This window comes from Symphalangus syndactylus, chromosome 6, assembly GCF_028878055.3.
Source record: "Symphalangus syndactylus isolate Jambi chromosome 6, NHGRI_mSymSyn1-v2.1_pri, whole genome shotgun sequence".
Taxonomy (NCBI): Eukaryota; Metazoa; Chordata; class Mammalia; order Primates; family Hylobatidae; genus Symphalangus; species Symphalangus syndactylus.
The window spans coordinates 87,070,298-87,096,140 of NC_072428.2; the positions used below are offsets into that span (position 1 = coordinate 87,070,298).

General features: G+C 34.5%; 1 protein-coding gene across 7 annotated transcripts in view; it reads left to right on the forward strand.

Annotated features, from left to right (window-relative positions):
- Positions 1-25,843, forward strand: part of PCLO (piccolo presynaptic cytomatrix protein) — a 404,883-nt gene that overhangs the window by 292,483 nt on the left and 86,557 nt on the right. For 6 of the 7 annotated variants that reach the window (XM_055283384.2, XM_055283385.2, XM_055283386.2 and 3 more), the window contains exons 11-13: positions 23,817-23,925; positions 24,430-24,497; positions 25,580-25,794. In XM_055283384.2, coding sequence (XP_055139359.1) covers positions 23,817-23,925; positions 24,430-24,497; positions 25,580-25,794 — 392 coding nt within the window. Of the gene's footprint in view, positions 1-23,816; positions 23,926-24,429; positions 24,498-25,579; positions 25,795-25,843 lie in introns of those variants that run through there. The other variant, XM_055283391.2, reaches the window with a different exon arrangement.

A 25,843-nucleotide genomic window follows, 5' to 3' on the forward strand; every position in this document is an offset into this window, starting at 1 on the left:
TGCCAATATTATATCTCCAGAAAAGGTAGAGCGGAAGATACAGATAAAATCAATTTTACTTGGTTAATATCATGGGCTAAATCTAAACTTTTATATATATATATCATTGGTTCTAAGCTTTATTTAATCACTGAATTTTTTGAACTAGTTCTCCAAATGAATTTTCATCCTAGTTGTCTGTGTTATAACATAATTGTGAAATACATCACCATCATGATACTTTTAAAACTTCAGCAATTTTTGTAAGAGAACAATGAATCCACAAGGACTAAATATCATATATCCAATGAACCTAAAACAATTGTTTATATTGATAAGTTGTTCAACTTTGTTAATTTAATAAAATCTTTTGAAGATAACTTGTATCTATATTATTATAATTGATAAATTTAGAAAATTTTTGTAAAACTCTTTGGAGCTAAGATAGAAATATAACATTAAAATCTGAATGTGTCTTCAAGAACATTCTTAATGCATCAGTGGTAACACAGCATGGAAGAGCACAAAGCTAAAACCAATGATATCCAATGTTTGCTTATAGATTTAGCCAGAGCTACATGGCAAGTAAGCATGTCCAAGGCCGTAAGACTTGTAATGAAATGAGAGAAACTTCATTGTTTGTCCATAGGTATTCTGTGAGGAAATGCTTCTGTGATATGAATTATAATTTGTGCATAGTTTTATATTCTTAGTTTTTAGTTGTTTCAGAGTAGGTGAGTGAAATTGGTCCAGCTAGCTTGCTCTTCTTCTTAAAGATGAACTGACAGGGTTTCTGGCAAGAAAATGCTGTTGGATATATTGTTGAGAATCAGGGATTGAAGTAAGGGTGAAATTAGCTGTTTTTGGAGTGGTGGTTTTGATTTTAGAAGTTGGCCTCTGGAATTCCTTGTCATGAAAAAGTCTTTGGTAGAAGAGCTAATTCCAGTAGCATTATTAGAGGACAGAGGACACACTCCAGCATAACATAAGGAGGAATGTTCCTAGGCAAGAAAGTCTCTATTTCTGCTTATGCTTTTTTGGCATATGTTACAGATGGCATGGCAGTGATCAAGGTTGGAGATCAAGAAACACAGCACACAGATGAGTGAGCTTCCTTGTTCTTGTTCCAGGGGGATTACCAGGTACGGATTGGTCATTAGCATGAGATTTCTCAGAATGCCCTAAAGCTGGTGTGTTAGGTACACGTGACACAGACCACATTTCATGTTGATGCGAAGATTTTCTAATATATATTTAGGAAACTCTCTTCTGTGAAGAAAAATACAAATTATTGGTCCCTGGGCTGATAGGTTCTACTATATTATTTTCAAGATGTAGTGATATCACACCACATCAGGATACTAGTGATTCGATACATTGCCGATACAAAGAAACATATTTCTCTTCTTTATCCATTTATTTTGAAATTTATCAGAGGAGAATTATGCTTACATTATAATTTTTGTGATAGGGACATGAAGGAAACTAAATAATGTCCTGTTTTACGTGGTACAATGCCCCAAATCCTAATTTGATTGCCTTCATCAAGGTTGACATACTTTGAAATATTTGTGTGTTCAGTGACATTGCTTCACGAGGAACAATTGTTCCTACAGTTAGATTTCTGGATTTGTCTAACCAATATTTCATGGAATAGACTGCACTTTTTTGTAAGCTTGGAATGGTTACTTTGGAAGCAAGGATGCTAACCTCTCTTTTTAATATCCATACCAGATCTTCCACCAGCCAATGCTTTAGTATCTCCAGTGACTAGTAGAGAGCCATGCTTTTTTTTAATATACTTTAAGTTTTAGGGTACATGTGCATAACGTGCAGGTTAGTTACATATGTATACATGTGCCATGTTGGTGTGCTGCACCCATTAACTCGTTATTTAACATTAGGTGTATCTCCTAATGCTATCCCTCCCCACTTACCCCATGCCACAACAGGCCCCCAGTGTGTGATGTTCCCCTTCCTGTGTCCATGTGTTCTCATTGTTCAATTCCCACCTATGAATGAGAGCATGCGGTGTTTGGTTTTTTGTCCTTGTGATAGTTTACTGAGAATGATGGTTTCCAGCTTTATCCATGTCCCTACAAAGGACATGAACTCATCCTTTTTTATGGCTGCATAGTATTCCATGGTGTATATGTGCCATATTTTCTTAATCCAGTCTATCATTGTTGGACATTTGGCTTGGTTCCAAGTCTTTGCTATTGTGAATAGTACCACAATAAACATAAGTGTGCATGTGTCTTTATAGCAGCATGACTTATAATCCTTTGGGTATATACCCAGTAATGGGATTCCTGGGTCAAATGGTATTTCTAGTCTAGATCCCTCAGGAATGGCCACACTGACTTCCACAATGGTTGAACTAGTTTACAGTCCCACCAACACTGTAAAAGTGTGCCTATTTCTCCACATCCTCTCCAGCACCTGTTGTTTCCTGACTTTTTAATGATCGCCATTCTAACTGGTGTGAGATGGTATCTCACTGTGATTTTGATTTGCATTTCTCTGATGGCCAGTGATGATGAGCATTTTTTCATGTGTCTTTTGGCTGCATAAATGTCTTCTTTTGAGAAGTGTCTGTTCATATCCTTTGTCCACTTTTTGATGGGGTTGTTTGTTTTTTTCTTGTAAATTTGTTTGAGTTCATTGTAGATTCTGGATATTAGCCCTTTGTCAGATTAGTAGATTGCAAAAATTTTCTCCCATTCTGTAGGTTGCCTTTTCACTCTGATGGTAGTTTCTTTTGCTGTGCAGAAGCTCTTTAGTTTAATTAGATCCCATATGTCAATTTTGGCTTTTGTTGCCATTGCTTTTGGTGTTTTAGACATGAAGTCCTTGCCCATGCCTATGTCCTGAATGGTATTGCCTAGGTTTTCTTCTAGGGTTTTTATGGTTTTAGGTCTAACATGTAAGTCTTTAATCCATCCTGAATTATTTTTGTAGAAGGTGTAAGGAAGGGATCCAGTTTCAGCTTCTACATATGGCTAGCCAGTTTTCCCAGCACCATTTATTAAACAGGGAATCGTTTCCCCATTTCTTGTTTTTGTCAGGTTTGTCAAAGATCAGATGGTTGTAGATATGCGGCATTATTTCTGAGGGCTCTGTTCTGTTCCATTGGTTTATATCTCTGTTTTGTACCAGTACCATGCTGTTTTGGTTACTGTAGCCTTGTAGTATAGTTTGAAGTCAGGTAGCGTGATGCCTCCAGCTTTGTTCTTTTGGCTTAGGATTGACTTGGCAATGCAGGCTCTTTTTTGGTTCCATATGAACTTTAAAGTAGTTTTTTCCAATTCTGTGAAGAAAGTCATTGGTAGCTTGAGAGCCATGCTTTTAGAGTTAGATCAGGATTTAAATTCAGATCTGGTACTTATTGCCTGGATTTTTTAAAACTTTTAGTACCCAGGTGTTCTTAGCTGGATAACTGGGATAATAGTTGGCAAAATTGTTATCAAATTTAGGAATAAGATGTAGGAAACATAACATCATGCTTAGAATATTGTAAGTAGTAAAAAGGTATGCACTACCACATATGCCAACTTTTTTTAAATTTTTTGTAGAGACAGGGGTGTTGCCATGTTGCCCAGGCTAGCCTTGACCTTCTGAGCTCAAATGATCCTCCTGCGTCAGCCTCCCAAAGTTCTGGCATTACAGGCCTGAGCCACTGCACCTGGCCCAAAACCCTTTTTTTAAAATTAATGATGTTTGTCTTCCTTTTAATTTTGATATATGTATTCTTTTAGTTTCATTGAAAGAAAATACAGAAATAAAGAAATGCAGAATACACTGGTTGACTCTGCTTGCATTAGAACCAACACCACTACTAAATGGAGCTTACGGATTTTTCCCCCACTCAAATGAATTCCAAGTAACTTTCAGGTAGTGTCTAAGAGCAGACTATAAGCTCCTGAGGGCAAGACACTGTCCAGGAACTATACAGATCTTTTAAGGTTCTCATTTATTTTAATTAATTTTTAATAGTTCAGCATAGTTATGGAGTACTATTCCAGATACAATGATAAGTGCCAAAGTGGAAACAATAGCCTACAAGAATGCAGGTTTTTACTTCAGTATTCAAGAAATTCATATTAAAGGGGTGTGTGTGTTTGTGCGTGTGTGTGTGTGTAAAATTTCACTGACAGTAGTGAAAGAAAATAAGATTCCTTTATTTTCTCTTAAGCTACTTTTGTTTCCTTTTACACTGTACTCATTCCCCAAATCCTAGTCACTGTCAGCCACAGCACTTGAGTTTGCTGAATGCCATTATTTCTTCATTCATTTTTTCAAAGTTTTTTTTTAGTACATATTGTATAAAGCAATTTCTCTTCTTGGACACGTGAGGGCTTCAGTGAAGAAAGCATGGGTCTTACATTCTAATAGCTAAGACAGATAATAACAAATATCAACATCATATATAAATTTAAATATAGTTCATATATTAAGTATCATATATTATATGGTAATAAATGCTAAGGAGAAAAATATAGCAAGGAGGGTGGGTATGGCGTGTAGGAGGATGTGGTTGCAATTTGACATGAGGTGGTAAGAGAATGCTTTGGCAAGTAGGCAAAAATTCAGTAAAGCCACCAAGGAGGGGAAAGAATGATCTGGGAGTTGTCTTACATTGTAGGCAGAGAAGTGACAAGGAAACAAATATTCTGAGCAAGAGCATACCTGGTGTGTGCCAAGAACAGCAAGACAGAAAGGCAGCCAACGTGGCTGAAACTGAGTGAACACGTGAGAGAGCGGATACCCAAACTCAGAGAACTAGCAGGGGTCGAATCTTGCAGGCCATTGTAAGGACTTTAACGTGTACTTATGTGAGATGAGAAGCAATTGACCTGACATAAGCTGAATGACGTTTAAATAGGATCACTCTTACTGCTGTATTAAGAATAGTTTTAAAGAGGTAAAGAGTAGAAGCGAGGAGAGTTGCTAAGAACCTATAGAAGTTAAGACCAAGGTGGGAACGGGGAGGTATTGAGAAATAGTTATATATATATATATATATATGTATAATAGATATACATATATATCAACACGACATGTATATTTAATTTAGTTAATGAAAATATTCTCAATATGTTCATTCATTTATTAGGTATTCACATTTATAAACTTAAATCCCTGCATAATACAGCAAGCCAATAGAGTATTTTGCATCTAAGTCTTACATCTTATTTTAAATTAACACAATAAATACATATATTTTAGTAGGAATTATACCATATAAATGTATATTTGTGTTTTTTGTTTTTTTTTTTTTGAGACGGCATCTTGCTCTGTCGCCCAGGCTGGAGTGCAATGGCAATGGCGCGATCTCGGCTCACTGCACCCTCTGCCTCCCTGGTTCAAGTGATTCTCCTGCCTCAGCCTCCTGAGTAGCTGAGATTACAGTCGCCGGCCACCATGCCCAGCTAATTTTTGTATTTTTAGTAGATGAGGGGTTTCACCATGTTGGCCAGGCTGGTCTTGAACTCCTGATCTCAGGTGATCTGCCCACCTTGGCCTCCCAAAGTGCTGGGATTCCAGGTGTGAGCCACCACGCCTGGCATTTGTGTGGTTCTATAGGTGGCAGTTCAATTTTTTTTTTATTTCTATCATTTGTAATTTGCATCTCAGTAGGACAAAAGGCAGCCAAGAGCCACAGTTTTAATGTTTATGAAGGAAAATCATTCTGTAATACTTCTTTATTTAAGAAAATTGTCTGTATCAGTATCACTTTATTTATGAGAACAAAAGTGAATAAAATCTCTCAATATTTTAGAGTGCTTAGACAGTTTGCATTAATAAACTGTGGAAAAAATGAATTTAAGTACTATATTGATTCCAAGAACTGATTCTCAGCAGTCTTATTTTTTCATCATAATATTTTCTGAAAATTTTATTTCATGTAAGAATTAATAATCAATTGCAATTTTGAATTCCTGTCTTATTTTTGTTAAATCTTAACCATCCTCTGGGCTTCCAATCTGTCTCTGATTTTATCCATTCATTCATTCAGCAAATTGTCATTCACTAATATCTCTGTTGTCACAATAGAGGCAATTACGTAAGTGAATAAATTAAAGTATAACGTTTTGAGGATAACAATAGAAATATGTAAAAGAAACAGAGAAAACACAACAGAAACTAATACTAACCTGCTGAAGTTGGAAGAGAAATGCATACATCCTCTCCAAATGGCAAGATGTTATTAAAATAATGATCTAATTATTATAAACCTTTCCTATTGTCTTAATATTAGCAAATTAATTAAGTCTGAATACAATTTTAGCTGTAAGCCTTCCACAACACATTCCAGCTATACAAACTCATCTTTATCCATTCTCACCTCCCATCTACACGCCCACCAGCCCCACTCTGATCCCAGAGCCATGATGTTATTTGCATTCTGTGAGCATTTGTTCCTACTCTATGGTAGGAGTAATCATGTCAGAAATTATAACTAATTGATATAAGTGGCCCAGAATTCAGTACTCTCTTTGGCACTTACTGACTAAATATTTGTGGACTTGATATGATGTTTTGTTATAATTCAATGTATTTATTTATATTGATTATGCACTTACATCTAAGATATTAGCTATAAAATAGCCAGAAGTTTATAATTAGATACGCCATATAACTTAAAAATTAAAAAAACCTTTATAATACCAAAATTGCTTAACTTAGATGAGGAATGAGGAGACCTGGCTTTTCAAACTGCCACCAAATGTGGTTTCTAAAACTATGGGGGTTTTATTGTGAAAATGGGGATTTGCTTACCCTATCTATTTTACTGGATTGCTGCGAAGATAAAATGAGAAAAAAAATGGGCAAAATAACTTTTTTGTGTGAGTCCTGTATTGGTGCTCCTTATTAATACCAGAGGTATTACCACAAGTGAAAAGGGTTAAATTTTACTCCTTTTAACTGAAATAACCACCAATCAGATGGTATACATATGAAAACCCTCTATAATTCATATAGAACTATATTGCCATTACTTTTACAGTTGTAATCCTATTTACAATTAGAGAAAGAATTTCTCTACATGAATATTAGAAAGCTGGAGGGAACATATTTAAGTTTTATTCTATTCAATTGGCAGAAATTGCTGTGAAACTGTTTTCTTCTTAGCCAATTATTATTTTTCAATGGAAAATCAATTATTGCAGGATGTTGTATACACTCTGACATTGATTGATAACATTTGACATTGAATTCTATTTATTAAAGAAATTGATAACTTTTCAAATGGAATTCAGGGATCAAATGACATTTGTTATTTATTAAACATCTACCAAGTCAAAGTGAATTATTTGCTAGTTCTTCATTGTGATATAAAGAACAGAATATTTGCACTTTTTATGAAATAACTTGACACATAATTTTATTTCTTTGAAGATTCTCTCAGGATGATAAAATGGTTACTGATATTTTTATTGTTTGAACTGACTTCTCTATGTTATTTACATCTTTTGACACTTCTAATTATGAAAGAAATTATGCGTCAACTTTACCCTTTTAATTTTGATTATATCATTCATAATAATCATATAGCATAATTGACTCCAGTATAAGCAAAGTATAACTTTTTAATTTTTAACTTTTTGGATAAATAGTAGGTATATATATTTATGAGGTACATGAGATGTTTTCATACAGGCATGCAAAGAGAAACAAACACATCATGGAGAATAGGGTATCCATGCCCTCAAGCATTTATCCTTTGAGTTACAGACAATACATTTATACTCATTAGGTTATTTTGAAATGTACAATTAAGTTATTATTGACTATAGTCACACTATTGTGTCATCGAATAGTAGGTCTTATTTATTCTATTTTTTGTACCCTTTAACCATCCCCACCTTCCCTCCAAACCCCTACTACCATTTCCAACCTCTAGTAACCATCCTTCTACTCTCTATATCCATGAGTTCGATAGTTTTGATTTTTAGATCCCACAAATAAGTGAGAACATGCAATGTTTGTCTTCTGTGCCTGGCTTATTTCACATAACATGATGATCTCCAGTTCCATCCATGTTGTTACAAATGACTGGATCTTGTTCTTTTTTATGGCTGAATAGTGCCCATTGTGTATATGTACCACCTTTTCTTTATTCATTCATCTGTTGATGGACAGTTAGGTTGCTTCCAATTCTTTTTTTTTTTTTTTTTGAGACAGAGTCTTGCTCTGGTTGCTTCCAATTCTTAGCTGTTGTAAACAGTGTAGCAACAAATATAGGAGTACAAATATCTCCTCAATAAACTGATTTCCTTTCTTTTGGATATATACCCAGCAGTAGGATTGCTGGTTCATGTGATAAATCAATTTTCAGTGTTGTGAGGAACCTCCAAACTGTTCTCCATATTGATTGTAGCAATTTACATTCCCACCAACAATGGACAAGGATTCTCTTTCTCCACATCCTCATCAGCATTTGTTATTGCCTGTCTTTTGGACATAAGCCATTTTAACTGGGGTGAAATTATATTTTGTTGTAGTTTTGATTTTCATTTCTCTGATGATCAATGATGTTAACAACCTTTTCATATATCTGTTTCAAAAAATCAGTTTTTGGTTTTGTTGAGCTTTTGTATTTTTATCATTTTGATTTCATTTATTTCCACTCTGTTCTTTATTATTTGTTTTCTTCTACTAATTTGGGGTTTGGTTTGCTCTTGCTTTTCTAGTTCTTTAAGATGCATCATTAGATTTTTCATTTCAGCTTTTTTCTCTTTTTGATGTAGACACTTGTAGCTATAAACTTCCCTCTCAGTACTGCTTTTGCATGGGTTTTAGTATGTGTTTCCATTATCATTTGTTTCAAGAAATTTTACAATTTCTAAATTTCTTTATTGATCCACTGGTCATTCAGGAGCATATTGTTTAATTTCTACATATTTGAATACTTTCCAAAATTCCTCTTGTTATTTCTAGATTTATTCTATTGTGGTAAGAGAAAATACTTGGTAATTTCCATTATTTGAATGTTTTAAAACTTGTTTTGTGCTAACATGTGGTCTATCCTTTAGAATGATCCATGTGCTGAGGAAAAGAATGTGTATTCTGCAGTTCTTGGATGAAATGTTCTGTAAATATCTATTGGATCCATTTGGTCTATAGTGTAGATTAAGTCTCATGTTTCTTTGTCTGATTTTCTGCTGAAAATGGGGTTTTGAAGTCTCCAGCTATTATTGTAATGGAGCCTAGCTCTCTCTTTAGCTCTAACAATATTTCCTTTACATATCTGGGTGATCCAGTGTTGGGAGCATATATATTTACAATTGTTATATTCTCTTGCTGAATTGACCTCTTTATCATTATATAGTGACCTTCTTTGTCTCTTCTTATAGCTTTTGTCTTGAAGTCTACTTTTTCTAAGTATAGTGACTCCATGTACTTGAATAGTTTCCAAAATTCCTCCTGTTATGAATTTCTAGGTTTCCATTTTTGGTTTCCATTGGCATGAAATATCTTTATCCATCCCTTTATTTTCAGTCTATGTGTGTCTTTACAGGTTAAATGTATCTCTTGTAGGCAACAGAATAGGTCTTGTTTATTCACCCATTCAGCCACTCTATATCTTTTGATTGAAGTGTTTAGTCCATTTACATTCAATGTTATTACTGATAAGTTAGAACCTACTCCTGCCATTTTGTTGTTTATTTTCTGGTCTTCTCTTCCTTCTTTCTTTCCTTCCTGTTTTCCTCTAGTGAAGGTGATTTTCTCTAGTGATATAATTTAGTTTCTGCTTTTTATTTTTTGTGTTTATATTGTATGCTTTTTGGTTTGAGGTTACCTTGAGGCTTGCAAATACTATCTTATAACCCATTATTTTAACCTGATAATAACTTAACACTATTTGCATAAACAAACAAGCAAAAAAAAACTAATAAGAACTCTATGCCTTAATTTCATCCCCCCACTTTTTAACTTTTTGTTATTTCTATCTTATTATGCTATGTCTTGAAAAGTTGTTGTAGTTATTATTTTTTATTGGTTCATCATTTAATCTTCTACCTAGGACACACTACAGTTCAGTGTTATAATAATATGTGTTTTTCTGTGTACATACTATTACCAGTGAATTTTGGACCATCAGGTGATTATATATTGCTCATTACTGTCCTTTTCTTTCTGATTGAAGTGTACCCACTTCAGCATTTCTTGTAGGACAGCTCTGGTATTGAAATCCCTCAGCTTTTTTTTGTCTGGGTTAAGTATTTATTTCTCCTTCATGTTTGAAGGATATTTTTACCAGATATACTGTTCTAACATAAAAGTTTTTTTTCTTCAGCACTTTAAATAAGTCATATCACTTTTCCCTGGCCTGTAAGGTTTCCACTGAAAAGTCTGCTACCAGATGTACTGGAGCCGTATTGTATGTTATTTTTTTTTTCTGTTGCTGCTTTATCCTTGACCTTTGGGAGTTTGATTATTAAATGATTTTAGATAGTTGTCTTTGGGTTAAGTCTGCTTGGCCCTCTATAACCTTCTTGTTCTTGGATATTGATATATTTCTCTAGGTTTGGGACATTCTGTGTCATTATGCCTTTGAATAAACTTTCTACCCCAATCTCTTCCTCTACTTCCTCTTTAAGGCCAATAAGTCTTAGATTTGCCCTTTTGAGGCATTTCCTAGATCCTGTAGGTGTGCTTTATTTTTAAAATTCTCTCTTTTTTTGTCTTCTTGATGTATGTTAAAATAGCCTGTATTCAAGCTCACTAATCCTTTCTTTTGCTTGATCAATTCTTCTGTTAAAGACCTCTGATGCATTATTCAGTTGTGTCTATTGCATTTTTCAGCTCCAGAATTTCTGCTTGATTCCTTTTAGTTATTTCATACTCTATTAAATTTATGTGATAGAATTCTGAATTCCTTCTCTGTGTTCTTGAGTTTCTTAGCATTTCCTCAACACAAATATTTTGAATTCTTTGTCTGAAAGGTCACATATCTTTGTTTCTCCAGGATTGTTTCTTGGTGCCTTATTTCATTCATTAAGTGAGGTCATGTTTTCCTGTCTGGGCATTGAAGAGTTACGTATTTATTGTAGTCTTTACTGTCTGGGCTTATGTATAACTGTCCTTTTGGGAAGGCTTTCCAGATATTTCAAATGACTTGGTGTTATGATCTAAGCTGTGTCTGCTTTAGGGGGCATCCCAAGCCCAGTAATGCTGTGGTTCTGGCAGACTTGTGAAGGTACAACCTTGGTGGTGTAGCACAAGATCTGGGAGAATTCTCCGGATTACCAGACAGAGACTCTTGTTCTCTTCTCTTACTTTCTCCCAAACATAAAGTCTCTCTCTCTCTGTTCTGAGCCACCTAAAGCTGAGGCTTGAGTGACACAACCACCCCTGTGACCAACATCACTATGACTACACTGGGTCAGACCTGAAGCCAGCACAGCACTGGATCTTGCCCAAGGCCTGCTATAACTACTTCCTGTCTATTGCCTATGTTGACTCATGGCCCTGGAACTCTACAATTAGCAGATGGCAAAGCCAGCCAGGCCTGCATCTTTCCCTTCAGGGTGGCGAGGTCCACCAGGCCTTAGGTGGGTCCAGAAGTGCCATCCAGGAGTCAGGGACCAGAGTCAAAAATCTTAGAAGTCTACCTGGTGTTCTATTGTATTGCAGCTGAGCTGGCCCTCCAACAACAAAACGCAATCCTTCCCACTCTTCCCTGCCTTTTCCAAAGGCAGAGGAGCCAAGCCTCACCCCATAGACACCATATCTCTTGTGTTTCCACATGAATTTCAAGATTTTTTTCTATTTCTGTGAAAAATTACATTGAAATTTTGGTAGGGGTTGCATTTAATCTGCAGATCACTTTGGTTAGCGTGGACATTTTAACAATATTGAGTCTTCTGATCCATAGACACATAATATTTTTTCTAATATTTGTGTCTTTTTTAGTTTCTTTCATCAGTATTATCATTTTCAGTGCATAGATTTTTCACCTTCTTGGTTAAATTTATTCCCAAATAGTTTATTTTTGTAGCTATCATATATGGTATTTTAAAATTTCTTTTTCAGATAGTTTGTCAGTGTTAAGAAGTGCATAGTATAGGCTAAGTATAGTATAGGCTGATTTTTGTATGTTGATTTTATATCCTGTAACTTTACTGAATTTGTTTATTAATTGTAACAGTATTTTGGTGGAGTCTTGACTGTTTTCCATATATAAGATCATGTCATCTGCAAATAGACAGTTTTACTTTTTCTTCTTCAGTATAGATGTATTTTCTTTCTTTTTCCTTCCCAATGCTCTGGGTAGGACTTCCAGTACTATGTTGATGAAATTAGTGAGACTGGATACCCACGTCTTAGAGAAAAACTTTCAACTTTTCATCATTGAGTGTGATATTAGTTGCAGATTTGTCATACATGGACTTTAATATTTTGAGGTATATTCCTTGTATACACAATTTGTTGAGAGATTTTTATCATGAGAGGATGTTGAATTTTGTCAAATGCTTTTTCTACATTTTTTGAGATGATCATATGCTTTTTGTTCTTCATTTTTTTAATGTGTAGCACATGTATTATGTACGTTGAAACCTTGTTGCATCCCAATGATAAGTCCCACTTGATCATGGTGTATGATCATTTTAATGTGTTGTTGAATTCAGTATGTTAGTATTTTATTGAGGAATTTTGCATCTGTGTTCATCAGGGATAATGGTCTGTAATTTTCCTTTGTAGCATCCTTGTCTGGCCTTGGTATCAGGGTAATACTGGCCTTATACAATAAGTTTGGAAGTGTTTCTTCCTCTTCAATTGAAATATTAATCTTTAATTAACATTTTTATACATAGCAGTTGACCATGTATTATTTCTTGTGAAGCATACTTTTAATATTTGGGTTGTGATAAAACCTTTCTCCTCTTTGTCAAAAGAAGCATTTTATTTTCTTATACTATAGGATGAATATATTTGAATTTTCCTTTTACTCTTAAATTTTGATTGAGAGATATCTTTCTTATAACTTTCTTTTTCAGAAACATGATGTCCATTTTGTCTCATTTTACACATGATTTAAAGTTATACCTCAGTAATCTACGCAAACTTCTGGGTATTTTATCTGTCATATTATAAAATGAAATTTATATTGTCCTTGTATCTATGTTCAGTGGAGATGGTGGTGGCAATGATGATGATTTTGCCACTAGTTTAGATAGCATTTATATTTGTTAGGAGACACTTTCCTAGTATAAAGTGATGATGCTTTATGTTAAAATCTATCATCTGAGTAGTAAGATACATTTAAGTAACAGTTAAAAAGGAATAGTACAGAATATATGAATATCATAAAGGTTATCAACATAACTAAAGTTAAATTATTAATAATTCAGTAAGAATACTTAAAGCAGAGGAGGCAACAGTTAAGGCAAGCAGTTCTTATTCCTAAGTGCAGCAACTACCCTATCTTCCTAAGTCCATTCAATTAATTATGCATTTCTATGCAATCCATATGGTACTGGTTTAGTTCGTTATTGTTAACTGGTTATGGTATTCATAAGATTTGATAGTATTTTAGCCTGTTTTCTGCTACTATGACAGAATAGCAGAGACTGAATAATTTATAAAGAAAAGAAATTCATTTCTTAAAGTTCTTCAGGCTGCTACGTCTAAGATCACAGTGCTGGCATCTTGAGGGGACCTTCTTGCTGTGTCATAAAATAGTGAAGAGACATGCTCTTTCAAGTAAGGATACAATGCAGAGAGAGTAAGGAAATCAGGTTGAACTCATCCTTTGTATCTGGAACCCACTTTTGGGATAACTAACCCACTCCTGAAATAATGGCATTAATCCATCCATTAGGGCTTGGCCTCATCATCTCTTAAAGGCCCTGCCTACCCCACCATACCATAACATTGGCAATTAAATTGCAACATGAGTTTTCGAGGAGGCATTCAAACCACAGCAGACCCGTATTAATTTGTTAATATCATTTTATTAGAAAGTTAGTAAAAAGCATCCATTCTGAGCATTCTAACAAATAAATTGTGATATTAAACTAAGAAGAAGTTATAAACTTATAAACTGCAATCTACTTCAAATGAGATGATGACATTACATACCTATTATTGGATAACTCCCATGTAACATTATTTTCTAGGGGTCAATCAAATTATACTAATATACTCATATCCCTTATTCTGCCTCATTCAGCCACTTTCTGATTCAGTGTGTTCCAAATAACACATAGAAAGAGAAATACAATGAACTGTAGCTATAAAGTGGCTTTTGGCATCTATACCAATCCTTCAAGAAATACTGGACTGGATTGTTTTAGTGGTCATAGTGATTAGAAATCGAATCCTATCATGATAAATTTCTAACAGGTTGGTCCACAAATCATGGCTAATTATATTCCCTTATTCACACTAAGTATGTTTAAAAAGCATATATTTGCAACAGTCATATTTGAGTGTAAGAAATATTACTTTTTCTGTAAATCAAATGTAATCAATTCCAATCTTTCTTTCATCAGTTGGTAGGAAATTGAATTGCATTCATCATTTGGTGTTTCCTGCCCCACATGCCTTGAGGAACTTCCCAGTGAGGGTATTACACATTCTAGAACACTGGAGTTTGGGCCTCTGTACATCAATCCACACCCGTAAGAGTGCAATGTCAAAGCCAGCTCACTTCCCTGATGATGAATGGCTCCCTTAACTGTGCCCAAGTTTTCACAAGAGTAGTTTTGCCTACACTGAGAGTCACAGAATCTAGTGTTCAACTTTCTAAAGGCACCTCTTGGCAGTTTTTATTTAAAAAATATGCTAGGCATCTTCCTTAGACAATATAAGCAAGCAGGATGCTGGTCCCTACTTCCTTTGGAACCTCCAACCACCGTTTCCTCCCTAGCACTGACTCTGCACCTCCTATTCTTTTCATCCTTCTTACATTATTTTCCTTCCCAGTAAGGTTCAGCATAATTTTGCATCAATCTGCCTGGAGAAATATGATACTGTCTTCTCTTCTGGGAGTGGGATGGGGAAAAAAGATAAGAGACCCAATCAAATTTTATTCATTTCTGTCACTGTTTACTCAACCGTAAGTGATATATCCCACAGCAACTTTCTCTTCATTCAATAATGACTTCAGTTTTTGCATGTCCAAGACTCCAAATAATATCAGCATGTAGGCAATTAATACAATTTCCAAGTTATTGTATTTTGTTGTAATTTAAATGGAATTACAAATAATATATGTTATTTTTTGCTAAGTTTCATATATTTGAACATAGTTTGCCTTCAGGTAGGCTAGCATGTAGGTTTAGTTGGCATAAGTTGGATGAGTTTTTTTATTTACTGATACATGCATTGGCCTATGAGATGGTTGGGGTTCATATTTCTGTACTACCATTCTGTGGGATATTAGACAAGTCATATCACCCCTTAGGTGTCACTTTTTAAATATATAGTATAACAGATTAAAACTAGAGTACTTATAAGGATCTTGCTTACTATATAACATTAGCCTAAAAAATGGTTGTGACTTGTGCTTTTATAACACATTTGACTCATGAAATCCTTTTGAACAATATTTTTATTGTTAACCATTAATACTGTAATATAAGTAAGAATCTGTTTATTTTACAATTATACTTTTTTGTGATTGGAGCTAAATCTATTTTAGATATGTGAGTAAAGAAGTCATTGACTCTAAATACTTTCAATGTACTCAGACCTAGAAAAGAAATACCAGTCAGCTCAGACCATTCAACTGTAGTCTTTGGTATTTTTTAAATTTCTTTTATTCAAAATGTGATGAAAAGTTTTAAAAATATGTAAATTCATTTCATTTGGGAGTTTATATGTGCAAACCACACTTTGCTAACTTTAATTGCTTGTTCTTCACAAAATTTGAGAATGAAAGAAAGTACATGGAAAGTAAATTGTCCAAGATCACATCCCAAATCAATGACAGTTTCAAATACAGAATTTACCTTCTCTAACTCTGAGCTATTTAAAAAGATATCCATGCTGTATAACATTTATCTAAAGAATTCTTGTCAACAGTCCTGCCCAAAAATGGAAACAGAGTATATTATCATAGCATATAAATTTGCATAATAATCTGTTTCATTCATTTTATATTCAATATAAAAATACAGCGACTTAAAGCAAAAGAGTAGGATGATACTGCAAATCTCCTATATATGTATATTTAATACTACTAAAATTTGAAAGAATATTCATTTATAAAATATGCATTAAAATTTTTAATGAGTTTAAAATTATATTATCTTTATATTGTGAAGAGATAAGATTATGACATATCACATATTTTTTAAGTGTATGATGGAGTAAAATTTTGGTATTTTGCATTTAAATCAACTTTGGGTTAGTGGCATTAATGATAAATATTTGTCTGCTTGACATGTAAATTTAAACCAAATTTAGATTCAGGCTGCAGATTGGATGTCCCATGCTGAGTTAACCAATCCAAATGTTACAAATGTAACAATGTAACAATGCCGAGAGAAAAGAAACTCGGTAAGGAGGACACAATTGGCACCCTGGGGAGCCAAGGCAAAGCCAAAGAACCTGGACAACTGCCACTGAGAGGGCCATGAGAGAAGATGTGGGAACTGCAAAAAAGAAAAATTAGATGACATGATTTTTATGCTTGGGGAAGTTTTACTGTATATGTCAAGAACAGCTATAGATAAGGAAAATCATTAAGAACAAAATGGAAGTTTTAGGATCCTAAAGTATTTTTTAAATTTCTTATATAAACCTTCAGCTCAAAAATGCATATTTACAAGTTGTAAACAAGCAGCTGTTTTGTGTTTCCCATTCTGTCATATTGTATTCTCCATCATAGGATGGAAATAAAACTAGAGCAGTCATCTAGCAAGTACAATCCCCTTGAGGGAGTCAAGGATGGAGGATTAACCAACTTGCTCAAGGGCACAACAACTAGTAAATAACCAAACTACATGTGAACACAATTCGATTAGGGTGAAAAGAACGTGTCAACAGTCAGCTATCAATAGCAAGGTGGCTCATAAACCATATTTCTGATAAAGAAAATATTTATCTATATAAAAATAGTGTGTATTCTGTTTATTGAGAGATAGGCAAATTTTAATTTTTAATGCTAAATATTACACAGAGCTCTATTTGAAAGCCTTATTCCTATAGTCACTGGGTAAAAAAAAATTATAGTTTTTAAACCAATTAAGATTTCATTTTCAATAAACTGAAATTCAGAGTACCTTCCTTCCAGTACATCTCAAGAAACAGTGTCCTAGTTAATAGCAATTGTTCTTATGCCCTTATTCAGGTTGTGATGTTATTTTAAACTCACAACTCATGTACATCAGGGAAACAGGATGTGTCTAAGGGTACCTGTAGAATAGGACCTGGAGAATGGTGAGGAGGCTAGAAGGCAGATTGAGCCTGCTTTGATAAAAGTAGGCCCATTTTTATATATTTTGTATATTGAGGCTCTATTTTAAGTTTTGTTTGAACCATGAGTACAAAAAATAAAAATAATAGCAATAATAATTACAAAAAATATCAATATTATTATGAGATTAGCTCTTCAACACAACACTTTTCAACTTCAAAATTTTATAAATGGGTAAAGAGATTGTACATGTATACACCATGGAATTCTATTCAGCCATAAAAAGGAATGAGATCTCATCATTTGCAGCAACATGGCTGGAATTGGAGGTCATTATGTTAGATGAAATGAGTCAATCATAGAAAATAAAATATTGCATGTTCTCACTCCATATGTAAGAGCTAAAAATGTTGATCTCATACAGATGGAGAATAAAATCATGGTTGCCAAAAGCTGGGAAGTATTTGAAGTGAGGCATGAAAAGAGGTTGGTTAATGGGTACAAAAATACAGTTGGAGAGAATAAATAAGATCCAGTGTTCAATAGCACAGTAGAGTGAATATACTTAACAATAGTGGATTAGTCAGGGTTCTCTAGAGAGATAGAACTCATAGGATATATATATATATATTTATATATATATAGATAAAGTCGCATGATAGGCCGTCTGCAAGTTGAGGAGCATGGAAACCAGTAGTGGATCAGTCTGAATCCCAAAACCTCAAAAGTAGGAAACCAACAGTGGCCAAAGGCCCAAGAGTCCCTGGCAAACCACCGGTGTACATCCAAGAGTCTAAAAGCTAAAGAACTTGGGAGTCTGATGTTCTAGGGCAGGAAGCATCCATCACAAGAGAAAGATGAAGGCCGGAAGACTCACAAGTCGGCTCTTTCCAACTTCTTCTGCCTGCTTTATTCTAGCCACACTGGCAGCTGATTAGCTGGTGCCCACCCAGACTGAGGGTGGGTCAGCCTCTCCCAGCTCATTGACTAAAATATTAATCTGATTTGGCAACACCCTCACAGACACACCCAGGAACAATACTGCATCCTTCAATCCAATCAAGTTGACACTCAATATTACCCATCACAAATAGTTTATTGTATATTTCAAAATAAATACACTCAGGAAAATATACCCTAGTTTCAAATCTCTTATTATAATTGAGTGTATCTCCTTGTTCTGTAAATAGCAGGACACTATTCAAATACTAATTTTTTGCTTTACCAAAGATTCCCCCTTCCTTTCTTTTTACTCCTTCCTTTCTTTCATCCTTCTTCTTTCCTTTCTTCCATCCTTCTTACCTTTCTCCCTTTTATGTTAATATATAAATAGATCAAAATTATAAAATATGAAAAATATATAAATTTTAAAAATAAAATCCACTTCTCTATCTATGTCTTTCTCATACATTAACACTGCCTAACGTTAAAATGAATGAGCAATTAGTATAATTGATTTGGACAATTGTATTGAAGCCCACTTGCAAGATGTGTTTGCTGTTGACTCTGCCAGGGGAGATGGCCAAGTTCAGCTGATCTTTTGCTGCTGCTGCTAGTGCTTTATAGAAGACTCCTGAGAGTGATTGTTCAAATTTGGAAAATTAACCTATAGTCACGATTAATAATCTTAGTATGGAAAAGATAGCAAGCAAATTACAAATAATTTATACTACATATTTTTAAATTAGGTTTGGGCCTTTATTTTTTTTCAAGGTCTGCTCCTGCATTTTTTTCATTTCTTTATTCATGTATTAACACATTCATTTTCCTTTATCTTATTTTATTTTCCCATTCTGCTCTCCCTTCTGTGAACAACTATTATAATTTATGAGATGCTTGGTATTTATTCATAAAATATGTAATGATTTATTTTGTGTGCATGTTATTTAAATCAACATAAATAACATTGCCCTATAGGTCAGATCCTGTTTCTCACTTGTTTTTAACTTGGCAAAGACTTTAGGATGGATCCACCTTCTGGTGTTAACACCTGGTATGGTCTGTTTCTTCCAGCCTCTGCCAAGTATTTTCATCATGAGCGTTCACAGTACTCTCAATGCTCTCAATGCCTATTTCTCTTGATACCTCCACCTCCTCACAAATACATACCCACAAAGAGAATTTTTAGGTGATAGAGTGTGCATATGCTTAATTTAACTACATTCTGCCAGTTTGCCCTCCAGAACAGTTGTACTCATGTGCATTCTCATTAAAATAATTACGTTAATAAATTGTAAATAAGAGGTTGTTTTATTTTATCTATTTATAGTCATAGTATTCTCACATTATATATAGAGGATAAACCAGAACAACCATCTACCAAGAATATCTCCTTGATGAAGTCAAGGTCACCAATCCCACATCCCAATCAACACATAGCATTTTATGGTTTTCAAATGTGTCCCAATATTATGACAGTTAGGTAATATATTATGGCTTCGATTTGCACTTTCTACCGACTAATGAATCTGGGGTTTTCTTCATATACTTGCAAAAGTTTTGGAACTTCCTCCTGTGTGAATGATCTTTATTTTACTAATTGCTTAGATATTTCCAATTGTTTTCTAGTAGACTATCATTTTTATTAATTTTTATAACATCATAAAATGTTAGACATAAACAAAGGTGATGAATTGTGTAGTGCCTACCACATATGAAGTGTTAGAAAAATACATGTGGAATGAATAAAATGAACAGATGTCGTGAGCTTTTGTGTGGCATATGTTTGGATGTAGAGTAACCTGTAAGATTTTTAACTAACTGAATAATTTTAGTCAGTAAGATGTTTTTAATGTGATGGTAAATATTAAATATAGATCAAGAAATAACATAACATGAAATTTTATATTATAAAGATAGGAATAGCTTTTGCCCATTTAAGGAGCATACAATATTAAGTAATCCTAGAGGTCATGAAAACATATTTGATAATGTTTTATGTTAATATTTTTAAAGTTCTTGAATTACCTAATTATTGTCTTTTTCAGTGTTTAGTAGCCTATTAAGCGAGAAACTTTGCAACAAATCCTGTCGTCACTGCTACATATTCAGCAAAAATCCAGACTGTCTTAATTTCCTATTAAAAGCTATTAAAGGTCAGGCATGGTGGCTCACGCCTGTAATCCCAGCACTTTGGGAGGCTGAGGCCAGTGGATCACTTGAGGTCAGGAGTTCAAGACCAGGCTGGCCAACATGGTGAAACCCTGTCTCTACTAAAAATGCAAAAACTAGCTGAGTGTAGTGGTGGGTGCCTGTAATCCCAGCTACTCAGGAGCCTAAGGCAGAAGAATCACTTGAACCCGGTAGGCAGAGGTTGCAGTGAGCCAAGATCGCGCCACTGCACTCTAGCCTGGGTGATAGAGCAAGACCCTGTCTCAAAAAATAAATAATAATAATAAAAAGCTATTAAAATAGGTACTTTTTTTTTTTTTTTTTTTTTTTTTGAGATGGAGTCTCGCTCTGTCGCCCAGGCTGGAGTGCAGTGGCGCGATCTCGGCTCACTGCAAGCTCTGCCTCCCGGGTTCACGCCATTCTCCTGCCTCAGCCTCTCCGAGTAGCTGGGACTACAGGCGCCCGCCACCACGCCCGGCTAATTTTTTTTTTTTATACTTTTAGTAGAGACGGGGTTTCACCGTGGTCTCGATCTCCTGACCTCGTGATCCGCCCGCCTCGGCCTCCCAAAGTGCTGGGATTACAAGTGTGAGCCACCGCGCCCGGCCTTAAAATAGGTACTTTCAAGGAATTTAATTGAAGTCTCATCTGTGTACTTTCATACCTGAAATTTGTAATAATTTAAATGTAAAGAAAATATAAATGTTTACTCATAATACTAAATAATAAATATCATAATTCACATGGGTAATATTTTCCAGAAAATCTTTCTAAAATGCAGTGTAAAAAGCTGTCGTGAGATTAAAAATGCTTACATTCAAACTATTAAATGACAAAATACATTACTGAACATCCACAGAGCATAATAATTTTCAACAAATTTTTGCATGATTTTTAAATAGTTTATATAATTTTACAATTAACAAATATTTTTCATATATATTCGAAATGCCATATATAATTTTCACAACTACTAGAACCTCTTTTGAGATAAATAAGGAGTGATTTGTTATACCTGTATATCATTTGTTATTTTAATATGGCTCATAGAATTTATAAGAAGATAGACAATAGAAAATGAAAATATTATTAAATGACTGTGTTCAGTGGTCATCTTCCCTATGGTGTCTCACTGTAGGCAACAAGCCGGGATAAAAGAATTGTCCCAATCTTTTGAACTGCAGCAAACAACTAGGGTGGGAAACTGAGGCGGCGCAAAAAGAATTTCCGTTGGTGCATTGTGGTATGGAGCAGATCATGTAGTTTATGGTGTCAGGTATATATCCAGGCAAGACCCTAGTTATCTGTATAATTTTTTCAGAAATTTTATTAACCGTACTAGTTTTTTAGAAGCATTTTTTTTTAATTTTATGGGATAATTATGTTTTGTAAATTTGCCCTTTGATTTTGGGATGTGAAGAATGAACAGGTAAATTCAACAGAAAAAGCATGAAAATATGTGACTATTCCTTTTCATAGTATATGCTCCTGCAGAAATGTGACAATGCAATTTCTGAAGTATAATAAATTTAATTTGATTGAATTCAAAATCATCTGTTTATTAATGTACTCTTCCTCCTTATTTAAAAAAAGTGCTTTATTTTCCTCTTTCAGCGTGCTATATTTTTCTTTAGTGGTGTTGTCACTGTCTTTTACATAATTTTCTCATTTTATATGTACAACAGCCTGGGATTGTTGAAATAAACCTAAGGCCCATCTGAAGATAAAGTTTCCTTGGAGTAAGTTATAGAAAAGTCATTCTTGTTTGTGTTATTGTGAGCCTTTTTATGGAATTCTTTTACCATTTGACTATAGTGTAAAAGCTTTTCCTTTACTTCCTTGCAACTGGTAATATGCTTTCTAACGTACATCATAATCATTAAAACTTTTAAAGATACAATCATGCCATGTTTAGAATTTCCCACTGGAGCCAATGATGATCAATAGGTAATTTCACATAGGCATCTGTGAAGCTCATTAAAAACCTAATGGTTCAGGCCAGACACAGTGGCTCATGCCTGTAATCCCAGCACTTTGGGAGGCTGAGGCAGGTGGATCATTCGAGGTTAGGGGTTTGAGACCAGCCTGGCCAACATGGTGAAACCCTGTCTCTACTAAAAATACAAAAATTAGCCAGGCATGGTGGTGCACACCTGTAATCCCAGCTACTTGGGAGGCTGAGGCAGGAGAATCGCTTGAGCCTGGAAGGTGGAGCTTGCAGTGAGCAGAGATTACACCACTGCACTCCAGAGTCTGGGCGACAGAGTGAGACCTGCCTAAAAAAAAAAAAAAAAACTAATGGTTCAACAGCATAATTGTGGTGTATAGACATTTTTCTCAAATAAAGCTGGTAGAGTTCACAAATATTTGAGCACTACCTTGGATGAGTTCATCTACTAAACCCAGTTCACATAGCTGCATGTCAGGACAATGTGAATCATGCCACACATGGACCCCTCAATGATTTTGACAGCTCATATAAAATAGACAAAAGGAGCTAGATGTAAAATATTGAAATATTAATTATGTTACATTTTTATTTTTTCTATGAAAGTATCTTTCTAGTTAGAGAGGAAAAATGAAATGCCCTGACCAGGTCAGGCCAGGCCAGCTACATAATTTACAAAACCCAGTGCAAAATTAAAATGTGGGTTCCTTGTTCAAATGTTACTAAGAATTTCAAGATGACAACAGCAGAGCATTAAACCAAGCATAGGCCTTTCTGAGCATAGGGCCTTGTACTAGTGCACAGGTCACAGACCCATGCAGCTGCCCTTCCTATAACATTCCTGCTATTCCTCAATTCAGGGATGTCTGGCATGCAGTGAAGAAAAAGACACGAAGTGGCATTCTGTTTCATCTGGACAAAATAGAAGCTACAACAGTTTCTGAAATGGAGAAATCCAAATGACTTTTTTCTACTGCTCCCATTTCATGATAAAGTACCAAATACATTCTTCTAGTAGCTTGTTCCCCCGCAGGAAAATTATATTGGGGTTTCTAATTGTTTGTTTGTTTGTTTCCTATACAAAATTGGTTTGAGCTATATACATTCAATAATGTTTCTTATGGCAGTGTGAACAGAATGCATGCGTTTGATAATATTAAACAGATTTTCAAAAGCAAAGTTTTGCATGTTGTATTAAATATATTTTATGTGTTCAGGTAAGTTAATGAGATCAAACTACATAATGGTTTTGGTATTAATGTTGCAGAGAACTTGGAACTGATGTTCTCTGAAACGGTGTGCTGAGTTGACTTCTAAATGCAAATAAATGTCTTCAATGCCCTATACACCCAGACTAGAGATAGCACACGTTTGATTTTATATTCAAATTTGTCTTTCTAGGGATGCAAGTATTGGAATGGAATGGAATTCCCTTGACTTCTAAAACATATGAAGAAGTTCAGAGTATCATTAGTCAGCAAAGTGGGGAAGCAGAAATATGTGTAAGACTGTGAGTTTTTCCCCATCTTTCTGTTTCCATTTTTTGGCTATCCATGACTCTTTTAATTTAAAATTGTTAAGGTGGAACCTTTGCCAGTTAGCAAGATTTTCTGGAATTATAAAATAAAGTGAATCAAAGCCTAAAGCATAGAAAGAATTAAGCTAACTTAGTTTCTGATTGTGTCAACAGCCTCTTCCCTTTCATGCTTTTATGGAAACATGCTTCATTTAAATGAAAGCCTGAACCCATTTAGATTTCATGGATATGTATTTAAAAATGAACTTACATTTAATTCATAAAGATTTCACCTTAAATAATCATTTTTATCAGCTCTGACTTTTAACTGCATTGCAAATATGTATTGGGTTAGGAGGGTAGGCATGCTTTGGAGTCGCTTTATATCATTAACCACTTCTCATTTACCTATGAAAAAAATTAAGGGTAGTTGGAAAAAAGTGCTCTTTGTCTCAGATTTCCTCAATATCTTTCTTAATGTTTTGTTTTAATTTTTAGGGACCTCAATATGCTATCAGATTCTGAAAATTCCCAGCATCTGGAACTTCATGAGCCACCAAAAGCTGGTAGGTAAAAGAAATCTAGTTTCAACTGTAAATAAAGAGGTAGAAATAGAAGTAGTTGCAGAGGCAGATGTAATTGTAGATGAAGATGTAGACATAAACACAGATATAGACAAATATAAAGTCATGGATAGATTTTTTTATGTATTTATATAATTATAAACAAAATCTAGGGCATTGTAGCTACCGTGTTAGCATTCTGGGGAAATACATATTTGCATGTTAGTCCCCTTAAACAAGTTCACGTAAAATCCTTGCTGCATGAGTTCACAGTTTTAATTCTTTAAATATGAATTCATCCTGTGAAAGTAATGCTTGGAGCCATTTCTTTTTGGTTTTACATAATTTTTAGAGCATACTTGATTCTTTTTAGAATAACTGGGTTTTTGAAAAAATTATTCCTGAACCCTTTCATTGCCTGTTTATAGTAAACAAAAATCAACATGTAATTTCATAAGTACATGATGAGATAGATTTAGCTCTTTCTTGAATAACAAATATAATCTACAAATTTGTTAAATCCATTGTAAGATTAAAAACATCACTTTTTCCTATGTTTAATAAATTTTTGTTGAGCACTTCCTACTCTGACAGCCACAATTCTAGTAGTCTGGGTTATTGTACTAAGCAGAATAGACCAAGCGCTATACGAATTTTAATACACTTGTAAATATACATAAACCCATTAAAATTTTCCCCTTAGAAAATTTTCCCCTTAGAGAAAGAACTATGTAAAATTTAAGGAAGGGAAAACAGCTAATCATACAAATTAAGTTCCAATGGATAAAATAGGATATTGCATCATTCAAACAATTCTCTATGTAAAATATTAAAAACATGTTTCTGAAGATGCAACAGGAACTTCACTATTCCTCTGTAATTCAGCATTATGTCACTCTTCTCAGAGCCTTGTAGACTTCCTTAGAAATTGATACATAGAAGTGCAATAGAGTTAATTTCATTTTTAAAGTTTAGCTTATTTTATAGGTAATGTTTTACCTTTGTCACCTAGAACTCACATAGTTCCATGGTATTAAGTACCTATGAATTGGAGAAGTATGTAAATCTATTTCATTTTGTTGTAGTGGATAAGGCGAAATCCCCAGGGGTTGATCCTAAGCAGTTGGCAGCAGAACTCCAGAAGGTTTCACTACAGCAGTCACCGCTGGTTCTGTCATCAGTTGCTGAAAAAGGATCTCATGTTCATTCAGGTCCTACATCAGCAGGATCCAGTTCCGTTCCCAGCCCTGGGCAACCAGGGTCCCCCTCAGTGAGCAAAAAGAAGCACAGCAGCAGCAAGGTGAGGAGTGTTTGATGTGACCTCTGACCCACTTGTTTTCTAGCTCTTT